Consider the following 15,727-nt stretch of genomic DNA (forward strand, 5'->3'; position numbering starts at 1 on the left):
ATAAAAATTGCTAAAACTGATGCTTTCCATTATATCCAAAAGTGTGCTCAATATCACGCTCACATTTCAGTAACATGGAATTAAGACTAATAAGATGATCATATTTGTGAGTTTTATTCTAATGTAACTGAAAATACTCACAGACTAATATTTTTTTCAAAATTTGGAACTACTCATGAGAAGTGATTTATATAAATGTCAAGAAACAAGAGAAATATAAATACTTCAAGGTAAAATGAAGATACATCTATAGATTCCCTATAGAGATTTATAAAAAAGTAGGATGCATGGAAAAGCAGGCATCTATTACCTAGAGAAATCACTGTAGAATTCTTTTATTTTTGTAAAACTTCAGGTGGGGGAAATATGGTCTCAACATATCTTTTTAAATGATCAAAATCTACACATACTTATTTTTCTGCCAAAGTGCAAAAAGAGTTAGATGAATTACTTTGTATTTTCTGAACATTTCACAAATAAGCCCTGGTTATGCTTCTCTCTCAAGGCTGCACATATTATCAAAGGTTCTTCTTTTTCAACAATAGTTAGCTACATTTCCCATTTTAAGATCAAATTTATAACTATTGATCGAACTTCTGTTAAAAAGAGAGAATAAGAAGAGAATGGGGGAGAAAGGAAAGAAACAGATTATTACTTCAAGTGAATATATAACAAGCTAATGTTGGACCCTGGCTCACGGGTGCCAACGCGTCCCGGTGGACGCCCCAGAGACTCAGACCCCAGACAGGCAGATGCAACAAGCAAGAGGGTTTATTGGACGTTTGCGCAAACGGGCTCTCCGAGGTGGCAGAGCCCCGATTAGCAATTACAGGCATCTTTTAAAGGCAAAAAAAACGCGGGAGTAGCATAGCATTCGGGTTATGACATCATTGATTTCTTTGAAGGTCAGCACGACCATGTTCAGGGACTTTCCCAGTCAGGGCGAGGGGAGATAGTTTCTTTTTTTTATCTCGCAAAAACAGAATGTTTTTGTTGCTTGAATTCTTATCCCGGAAAAACAGAATGTTTTTGTTACTTGAATTCATGGGAGGCGCCTGGATGAGCTGCCTCAGGGTTAGGCCTTGTCCCACTTGCAGGTGGGGGGGGGGGGTTCTTCATTCCCTCCTCTTTGTTTGGACTGATTTTAACCTTAAAATCTTAGGGAACTTTTATTTCTTCAGTTAGAAGGGCCCGATATTGTTGAGTTAGTACCAGAGCTTGGGTGATGGACAATCTGTCTCGGATGAACTGGAGCAGCCAGTTGAGGATGCAGGGGCCGAAAGTTAGCAGCAGGAGCAGGATAACTAGAGGGCCCATAATTAAGGGTTTTCCATTTGTTAAACGCCGGGTGAGTATAGTTAGCCTTGACAGTGATGTAATCCCAGGAGGAGGAGGGCCTCCATCCTGTGTCTCCCGTAGTCTCGCACCCCCAATTTTTACAATAGAAGTATTCCCCCCCTCCACAGGTGGGATTTAGCCTGCGATTTCTGTGGTACCCGGGACAGACATAAAAGGGAAGAGTGCTGAGCATGGCCCTTCTGTCAGGCGTGCCACATCCTCCCCATGGGTCTAATCCCAGTCGCCCCAGGGGGCTTTCTCGGTCGGGGGCCCTAGAGGTGTCGAAGTATCCCTCTAGGTCCCATGGGCTGGGGGCCCCTATTGTTAGTTTACATAGGTCAGGATATAGATTAGGCCACCAGGTTCCCACGGGGGCGGTCTTAGTTGTGGACCAGACCTCGTCACCCCCAGCCGTTAGTACCTGCCAGGTTAACTTTTTGGGGGCATGAGGGTTACCCTTGGTGTGGGAGAAGAGCACTAGGAGAGGTAGGAATACAACAATTGTCACTGGACAATTTTTGAAAGTCTTATCTTGAATGGGTTTTGGGTGCGGTGGAGCTTCCATTGGGGTGGCTCGCCCGATCCGTCCTGGCTGGCGTCAGCGGTGTTCGTTGATGGGGCGCGCTTGACGTGTGAGGCGTGGACCCAAGCAGTAATACCGTCTACTTTTAGGGCAGTTGGGGTGGTCAGTAGTACGATGTACGGGCCCTTCCAGCGGGACTCAAGGGTCCTGGACTGATGTCTCCTGACGTGGACGGAGTCACCGATCTGGAATGGATGTGGGTTGGTTGCGTCTCCGGGGCGGTAGACAGCTGCAAGGGGTTTCCAGATCTGGTGCTGGATAATCTGGAGCGCCTTTAGCCTGTCCTGTAAACCGGGAGTATTAGCAAGAGGGTCAATAGCAGAATCTAGTAAGTCCGTTACTGGTGGGGGAGTTCCATAGAAAATCTCATAAGGAGTTAGTCCATGACATGTGGGAGTGTTCCGGACTCGGAACAGGACCAAGGGGAGGAGTTGGACCCAGTCTGTAGTGCCAGTCTCCAATGTCAATTTAGTTAGGGTCTCTTTAATTGTTCTATTCATTCTTTCTACCTGCCCTGAGCTCTGGGGTCTGTATGCACAATGTAATTTCCAATTTATCCCCAGTAATCTGGCCACCAACTGACTTACCTGGGAGACGAAGGCAGGGCCGTTATCCGACCCTATTACCTTGGGCAGTCCAACCCGGGGGAAAATTTCTTCTAAGATTTTCTTGACAACCACCTGGGCAGTTTCTCGTTTGGTGGGGAAGGCTTCTGTCCATCCTGAAAAGGTATCTATAAACACTAGAAGGTACTTGTTACCATATTTACCTGGCTTGATTTCAGTGAAGTCTACATCCCAATTAGTTCCGGGTCTGTCTCCCCTTATTCTAGTTCCCTCAGGCATCTTGAGGTGTTTGGCATTTACCTTAGCACAGGGTACACAAGCGCCGGTTACCTGTTGGATCAGGGAGGGGAGTTTGGGAATGTAATAGGTCTGATCCTCTCTCTGGAGGAGTGTTTTTAATTTTTTGTGTCCGAGGTGAGTCCACCGGTAGAGGTGAGTTACCAGTTCTTTGGCCCTTTGCTGAGGTAGGACAGTCTTTCCTTGGTGTTTCCAGACCTTCATTTGTTCATCATATTCTGCCCCTATTTGCTGGACAATATCCAGGTCGCTGTCTGAGTATTCGAGAGAGAGTTGCCCTGGTGTCTGGACAGCCTCTGGTACTTGTAGGGAGAGGGCCTGTGGGCCTAGAGCAGCGGCCCGTGCTGTTTCATCGGCCATCCTGTTCCCCTCAGCTACTGGGTCGCTGCCTCGCTGATGCCCAGGACAGTAAATTATACTTAATTTTCTCGGCAGAAAAAGGGAATGGAGAAGTTCTTGTATTTCTTCCCTGTTCTTGATGTTTTTTCCTGCAGAGGTCAGGAGACCCCTTCTTCGGTATATTTCTCCATGAACATGGGCAGTTGCAAAAGCGTACCTACTATCAGTATAAATGTTGACCTTCTTGTCCTTAGCCTTTTTTAGGGCCTGAGTTAGGGCTATGAGCTCCGCCCTTTGAGCCGAAGTTCCAGGCTTTAGGGCACAGGCCCAGATGACAGTTTTCCCATCTACCACCGCCGCCCCGGCTTTGCGCTCACCATTTCGTAGAAAGCTGCTTCCATCAGTGTACCAGGTTGCTTCAGCATCTGGCAAAGGCTGGTCCGTCAAGTCCCCTCTGGTGCCATGTACCTCAGCCAGGATCTGGTGGCAGTCATGCATTACCAGGGACAGGGACTCGGTTTCCGGAAGCAAGGTGGCTGGATTTAGGGATGTAACCGTTTCAAACCGTATCCACTCGGAATTCAGTAGCATGGCCTGATAATGGGTCACCCGAGCGTTTGAGAGCCATCTATCAGGGGGCTGGCGGATAACTGTCTCTATGGCATGGGGGGCCACCACCGTGAGGGGTTGGCCAAAAGTCAACTTGTCTGAGTCTTTAACCAGGACTGCCACAGCCGCTATAATTCGGAGACATGGGGGCCATCCTGCAGCCACGCTGTCTAATTTTTTTGAAAAGTATGCCACGGGCCTTTTTCAGGGTCCCAGTTTCTGAGTTAGGACCCCTCTGGCTATTCCTCGGCATTCATCAGCATATAGCGCAAATGGCTTGGTTACATCTGGGAGGCTCAGGGCAGGGGCAGTCAATAAGGCCCTTTTTATTTTGTCAAAAGCCAATTGTTGCTCCTTTCCCCAGTGGTAGGGGGTGTTGGATTTCGTGAGAGGATATAGGGGAGCCGCCAGCTCTGCAAACCCGGGTATCCAGAGGCGGCAGAACCCGGCACTGCCAAGGAACTCTCGTAGTCCTCTGGCATTAGTGGGTGCTGGGATCAGGGCTACAGCCTTTTTGCAGCTCTCCGTCAGCCACCTCTGGCCTCCTTCCAGGAGATATCCCAGATAGGTCACTCGTCTCTGGCCTATTTGGGCCTTTTTGGCGGAGGCCCTATATCCCAGTTCTCCCAGTCTCTCGAGCAGGGCCCCCGTACCTTTTACACAATCCTGTTCTGTCTTAGCCGCTAGGAGCAAATCATCCACGTACTGCAGGAGGATGAGGTCCGGATGGCCAACTCGGAAGTCTGCCAAGTCCTGATGCAAGGCTTCGTGGAACAAGGTGGGGGAGTTTTTGAATCCCTGTGGCAGCCTTGTCCAAGTGAGTTGTCCTGAGAATCCCATCTCAAGATCTTTTTATTCAAAGGCAAAAATAGGCTGGCTTTGAGAGCTTAACCTTATGCAAAAGAATGCATCTTTTAGATCTAAAACCATATACCAGACGTGGCTCGGGGGCAAGGTGCTGAGTAAGTTGTAGGGATTCGGCACCGTGGGGTGTATGTCCTCCGCCCTTCAGTTAACTTCCTGTAAATCTTGTACTGGCCGGTAATCTCCTGTGCCGGGTTTTTTTTACAGGCAACAGAGGAGTGTTCCAGGGCGACTGACAAGGTATTAAGATGCCCAATTGTAATAGTCTCTGTATATGTGGCCGAATGTCCTCTTTGGCCTCTTTGCTCATTGAATATTGCCAGATCGATATAGGGGTGGCCGAGGATTTTTAGGTTTATAATTATGGGTGGCTGGTTAACAGCTAGTCCCATTCCGGCTGTTTTCACCCAGGCCTGAGGGTAGTTAGTGAGCCATTCAGAATTTAGGGGCTGCACGGACGGTGGAGAGTCCTCGTGCAGCGGGTGTTCATCCTCTGGGCGCAAGGTCAATACCTGGAGGGGCTGCCCTTCTGCGCCAGTAATGGTGGCCCCTTTCTGATGAAAATAGATCTGAGCCCCTACTTTTGAAAGAAGGTCTTTGCCTAGGAGGGGGTAGGGGCAGTCTGGGACCAGTAGGAAGGAATGTGTTACTTGCCCAGTGCTCAGGTGGACCTTCCATTCAGTTGTCCATTGATATAACTTGCCTCAGTTGCTCCCTGAACCCAAGACGTTTCAGAGCTCAAGGGTTCTTTTGCCTCAGTTAAAACTGAATGTTGAGCTCCCGTATCGACCAAGAAGGTCACTGGCTGGCCCTTCTTTGGACAATCTTTAACCCAATGTCCTTTTTCCTTGCAGTAGGCACACTGGTCTCGTTCAACCCGTGGTTTTCTTTTGTCTCCCAGGTCCTTACTCTGTCCTGACTTACTCTGCCCTGAGCCCTGTACTATGGTGGCCAGTATCCCAGTCAGTTCTTTATTGCGTTTCTTTTATCTCTTTTATTCCCTCGTTCCTCTTGCTCTTTACGGATCCTTTCCTCCCTTTCCTCTGGGGTGTCTCTCTCTCTCTCTCTCTCTCTTTTTTTCTTTTTTTCTTTCTCTTTCTCTCTCTCTCTCTCTCTCTCTTTCTCTTTCCTCTCTCTCTTTCTTTTTTTTCACTTTCTCTTTCTCTTTCTTTTTCACTTTCTCTCTCTCTCTCTAAGTATACATACGGTAGCCCTCTATTAATCTTTCCAGAAAACCTGCACTATAGCACGTACCTTTGCCAAATTGGTGGGGCGACGCCCTGCCCCTCTGAGACCCGCTAGGAGTACCTGGCGATAGAGACGGAGCCGCTCCCTACCAGCAGCAGTGTCGTAGTCCCAGGTCGGGCGAACCAAGGGGAAAACATCCTCGATTTCATTAGGCAGCTGGGTCGGCCTCCCATCCGCCCCCGGGACGCTTTTCCGTGCTTCAAGGTAGACGCGCTGTCTCCTCCGTGGTGAGGAGAGTCTGCAGGAGCTGTTGGCAGGCATCCCAGGTTGGCTGGTGGGTCAACAGAATTGACTCAATTAACCCGGTTAGCACCTGGGGGTCTTGGGAGAAAGTGGGGTTATGAGTTTTCCAGTTGTAAAGGTCAGAGGCAGAGAACGGCCAGTATTGCATCTGGCCGCCCACTGATCGGAGGGGAAGTGCCTGGGAGGTCCAGACGTCTTCCGACTCCCCCCGCGCTCTCCTCCAAAGCGGAGGCGACTGGCGAGCGGGGGTGAAGCGAGGGGTCGCCTCTTTACCCCAGTAGAGTCGGGGGATGGAGCTGAGGGAGCGGAGGGAGAGGTAGGGCAGGGAATAAGGGGAGTGACGCAGGGAGGGGGTGGGGGTCTCGGCCCGATCCCCCCTGAGAAGGGGTGAAGCATTTTATCCAGGGGGGTGGGTTTTTAGCGAGATCTTCCCAAACTATGATGTACGGCACCTGATTGAGGTGCCCATTGGGTCCTGGCTGAAAGACCAGGGCCTTCACCTGCAAGATAACACCAATGTTAAAAGTTCCGTCCCTGGGCCACCCGACGTTGAGAGTCGGCCACTCTGAGGAGCAGAAGGTGACCCATTTTTGTCTTCTGACTTCGACCGAAAGATTGTATGCCCGGCCGGCGACTTCTTTCCAGTGATCTAGAGTGAGGCTTAAAGGGGTGGTTACAGTCTGTCCCATGGGTGTAGAGAAGAGGTGAGCGGTGAGGAAGAGGACAGAGAGAAAGACACAGAACAGACATGCACACAGATGACAGGACCAGCACGGCGGATTCAGATGGGAGCGGTCGCGAACAACGACCCTCCCCGAAGAGGAGGGAGTGCCGGGCTCCCTCCCTCTTCCAGACCACTCCGGAGTCCGACTCCGGAGCAGGACCAGAAAGACACAGAACAAACAGACACACACAAATGTCAGGACTGGCGCGGCAGATTCAGATGGGAGCGGTCGCGAACAGCGACCGTCCCTGAAGAGGAGGGAGTGCCGGGGCTCCGTTCCCCTTCCAGACCACTCCGGAGTCCGACTCCGGAGGGGGACCAGGGGTCTCAGGGCACTTCTGCCTCCCCCGCTGGTCCAAATACAGAGTACAGCGTCCTGCAGGCACAATACAGACCCGGCACAGACCCGGCCAGTCAGACAGACGGACGAGACAGATATGACATTTAGCGACAGACAAATATGACATTTAGCGAGATCGGTCTTACCTCCTACCTGTTTTAGGATTGAGCCTGGGGGCGTCTCGGATCCCGGAAGAGCCCCCAAATGTTGGACCCTGGCTCACGGGTGCCAACGCGTCCCGGTGGACGCCCCAGAGACTCAGACCCCAGACAGGCAGATGCAACAAGCAAGAGGGTTTATTGGACGTTTGCGCAAACGGGCTCTCCGAGGTGGCAGAGCCCCGATTAGCAATTACAGGCATCTTTTAAAGGCAAAAAAACCGCGGGAGTAGCATAGCATTCGGGTTATGACATCATTGATTTCTTTGAAGGTCAGCACAACCATGTTCAGGGACTTTCCCAGTCAGGGCGAGGGGAGATAGTTTCTTTTTTTTATCTCGCAAAAACAGAATGTTTTTGTTGCTTGAATTCTTATCCCGGAAAAAACAGAATGTTTTTGTTACTTGAATTCATGGGAGGCGCCTGGATGAGCTGCCTCAGGGTTAGGCCTTGTCCCACTTGCGGGCGGGGGGGGGGGGGGGGTTCTTCACTAAAACTTATATTACTTAACCGTGGTTCGATGAGTAATTTTGTTAGACATTACAAAGAAATAAGAGGCTTGATTACTGTATTTTGGGGCTCACAGAAGGCTTTAAAAAATGGAAGAAACAGGAGAAGTATTTCTAATCTGTATGTGCTTTATGTGAACCGTTCTGGAAAAATAGAGCAAGTTTTCTTCAAAATTATATGCTAACCCCAAAGGAACACAGAGAGCATTATGCATTTTGCTTCCTTGAATATGGAAAAACCACCTTGATCCTTACAGCCTTGCTTCCTCACTTTCAATAAGCACTAGATCATAAATCATGGATTCACTAAATCTCAGCAGTGGAAGGGATTTTTTTTTTAATTAATTTTTATTGGTGTTCAATTTACCAACATACAGAAAAACACCCAGTGCTCATCCTATCAAGTGTCCACCTCAGTGCCCGTCACCCATTCCCCTCCAACACCCGCCCTCCTCCCCTTCCACCACCCCTAGTTCGTTTCCCCGAGTTAGGAGTCTTTATGTTCTGTCTCCCTTCCTGATATTTCCCAACATTTCTTTTCAGTGGAAGGGATTTTAAAGGTAATCCAGCTCCACCTTATTCCCATGCAGGAGTCTACAGCAGACTATCACCAAGTAGTAATGAGCTAAAGCTATTTGCGTAACAGGTTTAGAACAGCCCCAGCTCTGTAGTAAGTACATCGTAAAAGTTATTTATTCTTAGTTGTGATATTCAGCCACAGAACATCTCCAAGGACATAGAGCTGGTACCTCCCAAGAAGAGCAGCCCATTTCATATTTTCCTGTAAATTCAAGTATTTAAGAACGATCGTTGGTCTAATAACTTAAAAATATACAATGTATGGAGAAATTAGCTATCAATGCAAACAACTTTCTTGGCAACAACATAAAGGAACTCTTGGAACAATAATTTGATCATTTTAATATGCATTTTTTTTTCATTTTTAGTAAAACACATTTATCATCTTAGAATTTATGAAATTATAGGATCACGAGTTTATTTTTACTTTTATGAATGTCTTTTATGCGATACTATCTTTTCTCACTTGTTAAGGTAGGTAAAAACATCATAAAATTGTGGGGCTTGGGCTCTCAAAATAATATCAAAATCTATTCAACTCTTATCAGCAGGGTAGGTAAAATCCACTAAGTCAGTCACAATTCCAGGAGATCACCTTTGTCCAAGAAGGTAATGCAACTTTCTTAATGCTCCAAGTAATGAGAAGTTCACCATACAATCTCATAGCACACTTGTGTAAATTAGTGTAGTTCTTTCACTTGCGGCCATTGCTGATGGTTCTGTGAATTATAGTCCTCACTCAATATTACAAATGGATCACATGGTTCATTTGAAAATATCTGTTGGAGGAGGACGGGTGTTGGAGGGGAATGGGTGACGGGCACTGAGGTGGACACTTGACGGGATGAGCACTGGGTGTTTTTCTGTATGTTGGTAAATTGAACATCAATAAAAATTAATTAAAAAAAAAAAGAGGGATCCCTGGGTGGCGCAGCGGTTTGGCGCCTGCCTTTGACTCAGGGCGCGATCCTGGAGACCCGGGATCGAATCCCACATCAGGCTCCCGGTGCATGGAGCCTGTTTCTCACTCTGCCTGTGTCTCTGCCTCTCTCTCTCTCTCTGTGACTATCATAAATAAATAAAAAATTATAAAAAGTAAAAAAAGAAAAAAAAAAAAGAAAGAAAATATCTGTTGGGATGCCTGGGTGGCTAAGTTGTTGATCATCTGCTTTTGGCTCAGGGCATGATCCTGGAGTCCTGGGATCCAGTCCCACATTGGGCTCCCTGCAGGGAGCCTGCTTCTCCCTCTGCCTGTGTCTCTGCCTCTCTCTGTGTCTCTTATGAATAAAAAGGAAAAAAATCTCAAAAAAAATTGTTGGTTATATTGTTTTAAGATGGCAGCCTGATTTATAGTTTAAATTTAAAATATAACTAAGAGTTAAATTGATTTTGATGGAAATCAGTCACTGTACTTAAAAAACTGTCCTAGGACAAACAGAAAGATAAGTGTTTTTTAAAAGACAAGATAAAATGCTAATTGATTAAGTTAAAATATAGATCTAATTTATTAGTTCATAGTAAATGGCCAAGTATATTTGTTTCCCAAATAATTTGGAATCTGAACAAATAAGTCATTCTAATGTCTGAAGTGAATTTTTTTTTTAAAAAAAAAGATTTTATTTATTTATTCATGATAGTCACACAGAGAGAGAGAGAGAGAGAGGCAGAGACGCAGGCAGAGGGAGAAGCAGGCTCCATGCAGGGAGCCCAACGCGGGATTCGATCCAGGGTCTCCAGGACCGTGCCCTGGGCCAAAGGCAGGCACTAAACCGCTGCGCCACCCAGGGATCCCTGAAGTGAATATTTTAATAAATGAACTTTAATAAAAGTCAGCTTTGTGGATGAAATTGTTTTAAGTTGTCTGGGTTCCATTTCACCACCAACAGTTTCCTATTTTGAGAATACAAGTGGTTAAATGCAAGCACATTTAACCAATTATAAACATTCTTCAGGGTACATAATTTCACACACCCAAACACAAAATATTTTTGAATCCATTTTTAAAGTTAATGCTTCCAGCTTACCAGATGAAGCCAGGCAACAAATGCATGTTTTTAAAAATGTTTCACATAAATGGGAATGGACAAATCACTAAAAATCACCAATGTGAGCACTGACAGTAAAAGAAGTAAAATGTGTATTTGGCAATTGTTCCTTATGCCAAGAAACTCTATTTTCTTTTTGAAAATGGAAATTTCAAGTAGAGCTTTAAATAATAGATTATTTGAATAATAATCTAGCATTTCCTTTTGGATGCTATTTTTAGATAATAAAAAATCTAGCATTTATTTTTATCCTTGTAAAATATGACTGCTGTTAAGGTTAATAGCTGGTTACTCGAAGCATGAAATTTCATTCTTGAAAAACACCCGTGATGGTTGTAAATACTTTGAAAGAAATGCAAAAGCCTCAATAAAGAACAAAATCAGCATATATTAAATACTTTTCCAAATAATTTTTGATATAATAAGAAAACATAGAATTTTTAGATATCAAATTACCCTAAATTCTGGAATCTCATAGAGAGAAGGGGAATTGTTAAAAAGGACGTAGAAATTTGTTTTTGAATGCTACCTAGAAGAAGTGTGCATTGGCTGTTTTTTAAGATGTGCTTTGGTAAACACATAACGTGTACGTATGTTGCTATCTTGCTCAATAAAGGCATGCATGTTCTCCTTTTGATCCTTACAACAATTCTGAGATACACAGGACTGAAATATTATCCCAATTTTAAGAGGTGAAGACCCTGGCTGAAAGATGATCAGAGATTTGCACACACCCAGGCTGGCAATTGAGTCAGGACTCAAGCCTTCTGCCCATGCTCACTCCTGTATCCTCACGGTGTTTCCTGACTTAAACTGGGAAGAGCACAAGCTCAGTTATTGCTGTATTGATGAGAGATAGTTGCATATGTTCACAGTGTCACATGAATCAAAATTCTAAAAACAAGAGAATGTTAGTCTGATTTATGTTAAATTTGAATTTGGGAGACCTTTTACAGACATTCAAGGATTCCTTTGAAACATAAACATTAATCAATTTAGTTTAACCTAGCAGAACACTTTGAAAAATTTCTTAAGTGAATACGATTTATTTGTAAAAGCACATGAAATTTTTGGTATACGACTGTCAGCCTATTTTGCCCACCTGTTTTTCTACATTCACATACATAGGTGAAACTAACCTATATTGTCATTTTCTTTTATAATCCTGTTTTCATAAAATGACATATGTAAGAATTAACTTCATCTTTCCTTAAATTATCAGAAATTTCCAATAATGGAGGCCCAATTAATGAAGTTTCACAGCAGTTGTGTTTGTTTTCCATGTACCTCTACCTTCATGAAACCTCACAGAGCAAGGAAAGCTCTGAGCTTGACTTCTGGTCTGTTTCCAAAGATACTTGGTTCCCTGGAGCCATGTGGAGCAAAAGCTGCCAAACTAGCACTTGTGAAGATTTCTCTCTGTTTACAGAATCTTCGCTCCAGGCAATTGTACTTATTCATTCATTCATTGAATCAACCAAAACATTTTTTGTGTCTACAATGTACAAAACAGAGGGCTGATTGTCAAGGGGACAGGTGATTATTCCTCACCCGTGCTCTCTGCCCTCTAGAAAGCAAGCAGATTTGTAAGTATGTGTGGACAATATAACATAGAATAAAATATACACTAACTAGCAGTTCAAAGCATTTATTGTGTAAAGGAAAAAGACTGTGGGGAGCAGATAAAGATAAATAAATTGATATCTGAATCTACCCAGCAGACAAAAGAAAAAAAAAAAACACCCTGTAACCCTGTAATTGATTCTACATGAGACGCAAAAGGAAAAGTAAGTAATATTAGTTATATTTATATAATTGTATATACTTATGTAACTATATTATCTATAACCAATATTATATTCATTTATATAATTATATTAATTATCAAGCTTCACTTATGTTACAAAATATAGAGCAAAGATAATTTTAAGGCAAAAACAGGTGGGTGAGATCACTGTATTAATAATCTATTGCTGTGTAACAAATTACCCCAAAACTTAGTATCTTAAAATAACACACATTTATCATCTCATGCAATTTTTGAGAGTCAGAAATCTGGGGGCAGGTTATCTAAGAATTAATGGATACCAGGGGCACTCATGAGGCTACACTTAAGGCTGTCTGCTGTGGCTGCATTGAGCTGGATTTGAGCTGTTGTATCTATTTCTTTCTTTCTTTTTTTTAAAGATGTTATTTATTTATTCATGAGCGACAGAGAGAGAGAGAGAGGCAGAGACATAGGCAGAGGGAGAAGCAGGCTCCCCATAGGGAGCCCAATGCAGGATTCGATCCCAGGACCTTGGGATCATGACCCAAGCCAAAGGCAGACGGTTAACCACTAAGCCACTCAGGCACCCCTTGAATCCATTTCCAAGAAGGCTCCATCACATGGAGGGAAAAAAAGGTTTTAGTTCTTGGCCACACGGTCCTCTCCACAAGGCTGCCTGAGTGTCCTCACATCATGGCAAGTGGCTTTCCCTACAGTGAATGATTCAAAAGAAAGCAAGGAGGAAGTCACAGTGATTCTTATGACTTAGTATCCACAGCAGCATACCACTTCTGCTAATTTTTCTGCTTACTAGAAGTGAGTCACTAAGTCCAGACCAAACCCAAGAGGAGAGGCTATCTCAAGGGGTTCATCATCAAAAGGCTTCATATCTTACAGGGAGGACTATCAAAGAATTTGTACACTTATTTTAAAGTCACTACAAACACATTCAGGAATGGGACACAAGACAGAAGTGCTTCTTTGTTATTCCAAGCACCGTTTAAAAATAATCATAGGAACATTTGTATATGATATTACTTATAAATAAAATGATACACATACAGCAATGTGGGCAGTGAAGAACCCTCATCACAATATTAGTGCCAGTATGAAGATATGCTATGGGCTCAGCAAATAATAGTATTCATTGACTGAGGGATGAAGAAAGTTGCAAAAGAAAAATATAAGAGGCCTAAGAAATGGGTCATTAGGGTTCAAACTTGGGAACTATAGAATGGGATCATCGAAGGGAGCACTTGGTGGAGTCACAAAAAGTGATGGGTCCTTCTGCCCATCCCTTGGGCCAGCACACATATTTATGCCTAAACTTTACTAACTGAGATTATCCAGTACATCATGAACATCAGTAGAATCATTCTTTGTTAGAACCAAAAGAGATCTTCTCTGGATCCCTCATTTTATAAATGAGAACAATGAGGCCAGCAGGAGGAAAGAAGTCACATCCAAGATAACAGAGCTAGCCCGAGGAGGGGCAACATGGAAAAACCTTAAAAGGGAGGGGAGGTGCAACTGTAGCCTCACCTGCACGCGCTCACAAGAGAACAAAAGCCAAGAGCCTCAGTCTCTCTCTGGGCATTAACCTCAGTCTGTGGTTTTGTTCCCTATTACCCATACTTTCATGCCACAACTGTAGACTTGAGAGCTTCTCACCTGCAAAGCACAAAATACTTACTGTCTGGTCTTTTACTTTCTCTGTAAAAGAGAAGGTTTATTATGTTATTGCTATATCGAAATGACTTTCTTTACTAATGGCTTTCTTATTCCAGCTTTTGGGTAGGGTTTATAAAGATGTAAATCAGGTTTTCTTTCCTCTTTTAAGTATTTAAGCTGCCCTTTCTACCTCCAAAAAAAAAAAAAGTCCCAAGTCTGTGCTTTTTACTCAGAAAGAGAGATGGACATAGCATCATTGCTAATGCTCATATACACCGGAATCTGACCCCAAGTTATTAAGAGTTCAGAGACAAAACGGAGGCTGAGAGTCCAAGCGGTTAGTGCTCCTCTCTCCTTTCTTTCCAGCATCAGCCACAAGCAATTTTCATCCTTGTCACACTAGATCTGTTTGGTGCATATGGACCAAGTGAGCTATACCAGGACACAAGCTGCCAGCCAGCTCAGATAAACAAACGTTTACTGAGTGCATGTAAAGGGCCTGACCTTGTGTTTGGCCCTAGAAATATAAACAAGTCACTGTCCTGGCTCTGGAGCAATTTTCCTGTCTAGGTTTTATTCTTCACCTAAAATACCCAGCTGGTAATAAAACCTGGTGCCCAATTTGAACTCTAATGGCTAGTCCCTTCCAGACTCTCAGATCACATTCCAACCTGGGTTCTTTAATATGCCCACACCAGCCCTGCCCTGTGCAGGGAAAAAAATGTGCCTAATTCCTCCCAGCATGGTCTGACATCCCGAGTCATAACCTCATCTTAACCCTGTGATTGTGTGTCCATCACAATTAAATTAAGAGGTAGTGCATCATCCTCCCCAATTAAATCCATTTTAATTAAATGACAACTCAAGTTTTTTAAGCACTTACTCTATGTGTGTCTGGCATGTTGGAGATAATGTTAGTAACAACAGAAAACAGATATAACAATTCTTATAGAAATAATCTCATTCAATCTTTACACCAACCCTGTGGTAGAAGTTATTACCTTCATTCCTATTAACAGACCAAGAAAATGGCCCATGGGAGGCATGCAGACATGCCAGGTGTCATCCAGCCAGTGACCACCACAGCTCAAATCTGAACTCCAGGAGTGGGACTCCAGGAAATGATCTTATTCACTAGATGTTTTTCATATGTTATTTCTAACCATACAACCATGCAAGGAAGGTATTAAAATTCCTACTTTACAAATGAAGAAGAACTAAGGCTGAGAGAGGGTTAAAAACTTGCCTAAGGATGGGGCAAAGAATGAAGCAGATATATCTGACTCAAAATATCCTGCACTTTGGAAAAGATGCCCCACAGGGCTTGGCACTAGTAGCTGTATATATTGTTTTCAGTTTACACAGTGCCTTGGCACAAGCAATCTTATTTCTTCATCACAGATACCCAGCAATATAGATCTTATTATCTCTATTATAAAACAAAATTGAGGCTAAGAAGTTGAAATAACTTTCCCAAATATGGGTCATTTGAGCTGTGACACAAAACCAGGTATTCTGATTCCATGTCAGGGTGTTCTTGGTTAACTTGGAAGTTGGTATCTATTTGCTGTGCACCCATCCCAACCAGTTTGCCCCAGCTCTAGGCTCTACTTCTGAAAAAGCTAAGCATTACTGCTCTCTGACAGGTCAAGGGAGAGAGGAAAAACTAGGATATTAGAGATGCAGCTTATAGCTAATAGCTGTAAAAAAAAACCCTAAGTTATCAGGAAAGAATTATTCATTATTAGATATTTCCATCAAGATGATTAGAAGGTAGGTGATGGCACATCAGGGCTGTATCTCCTCATCTATAAAATATTAAGGTAGAGGGCGTCTGGGTGGCTCA

The 15,727-nt window shown here is 44.1% G+C and overlaps 1 protein-coding gene across 1 annotated transcript in view; it reads right to left on the reverse strand.

Annotated features, from left to right (window-relative positions):
* Window positions 1–1,959: 1,959 nt before the first annotated feature.
* The window catches only part of LOC121483831, a gene marked incomplete at its 3' end in the record, with an annotated part of 38,078 nt that continues 24,310 nt past the window's right edge, over window positions 1,960–15,727 (reverse strand). The window contains 4 exon segments of the mRNA XM_041742354.1: window positions 1,960–4,797; window positions 4,799–4,945; window positions 4,947–5,302; window positions 5,305–5,593. Coding sequence (XP_041598288.1) covers window positions 1,960–4,797; window positions 4,799–4,945; window positions 4,947–5,302; window positions 5,305–5,593 — 3,630 coding nt within the window.

This window comes from Vulpes lagopus, unplaced genomic scaffold (genome assembly GCF_018345385.1).
Source record: "Vulpes lagopus strain Blue_001 unplaced genomic scaffold, ASM1834538v1 ctg179, whole genome shotgun sequence".
Taxonomy (NCBI): domain Eukaryota; kingdom Metazoa; phylum Chordata; class Mammalia; order Carnivora; family Canidae; genus Vulpes; species Vulpes lagopus.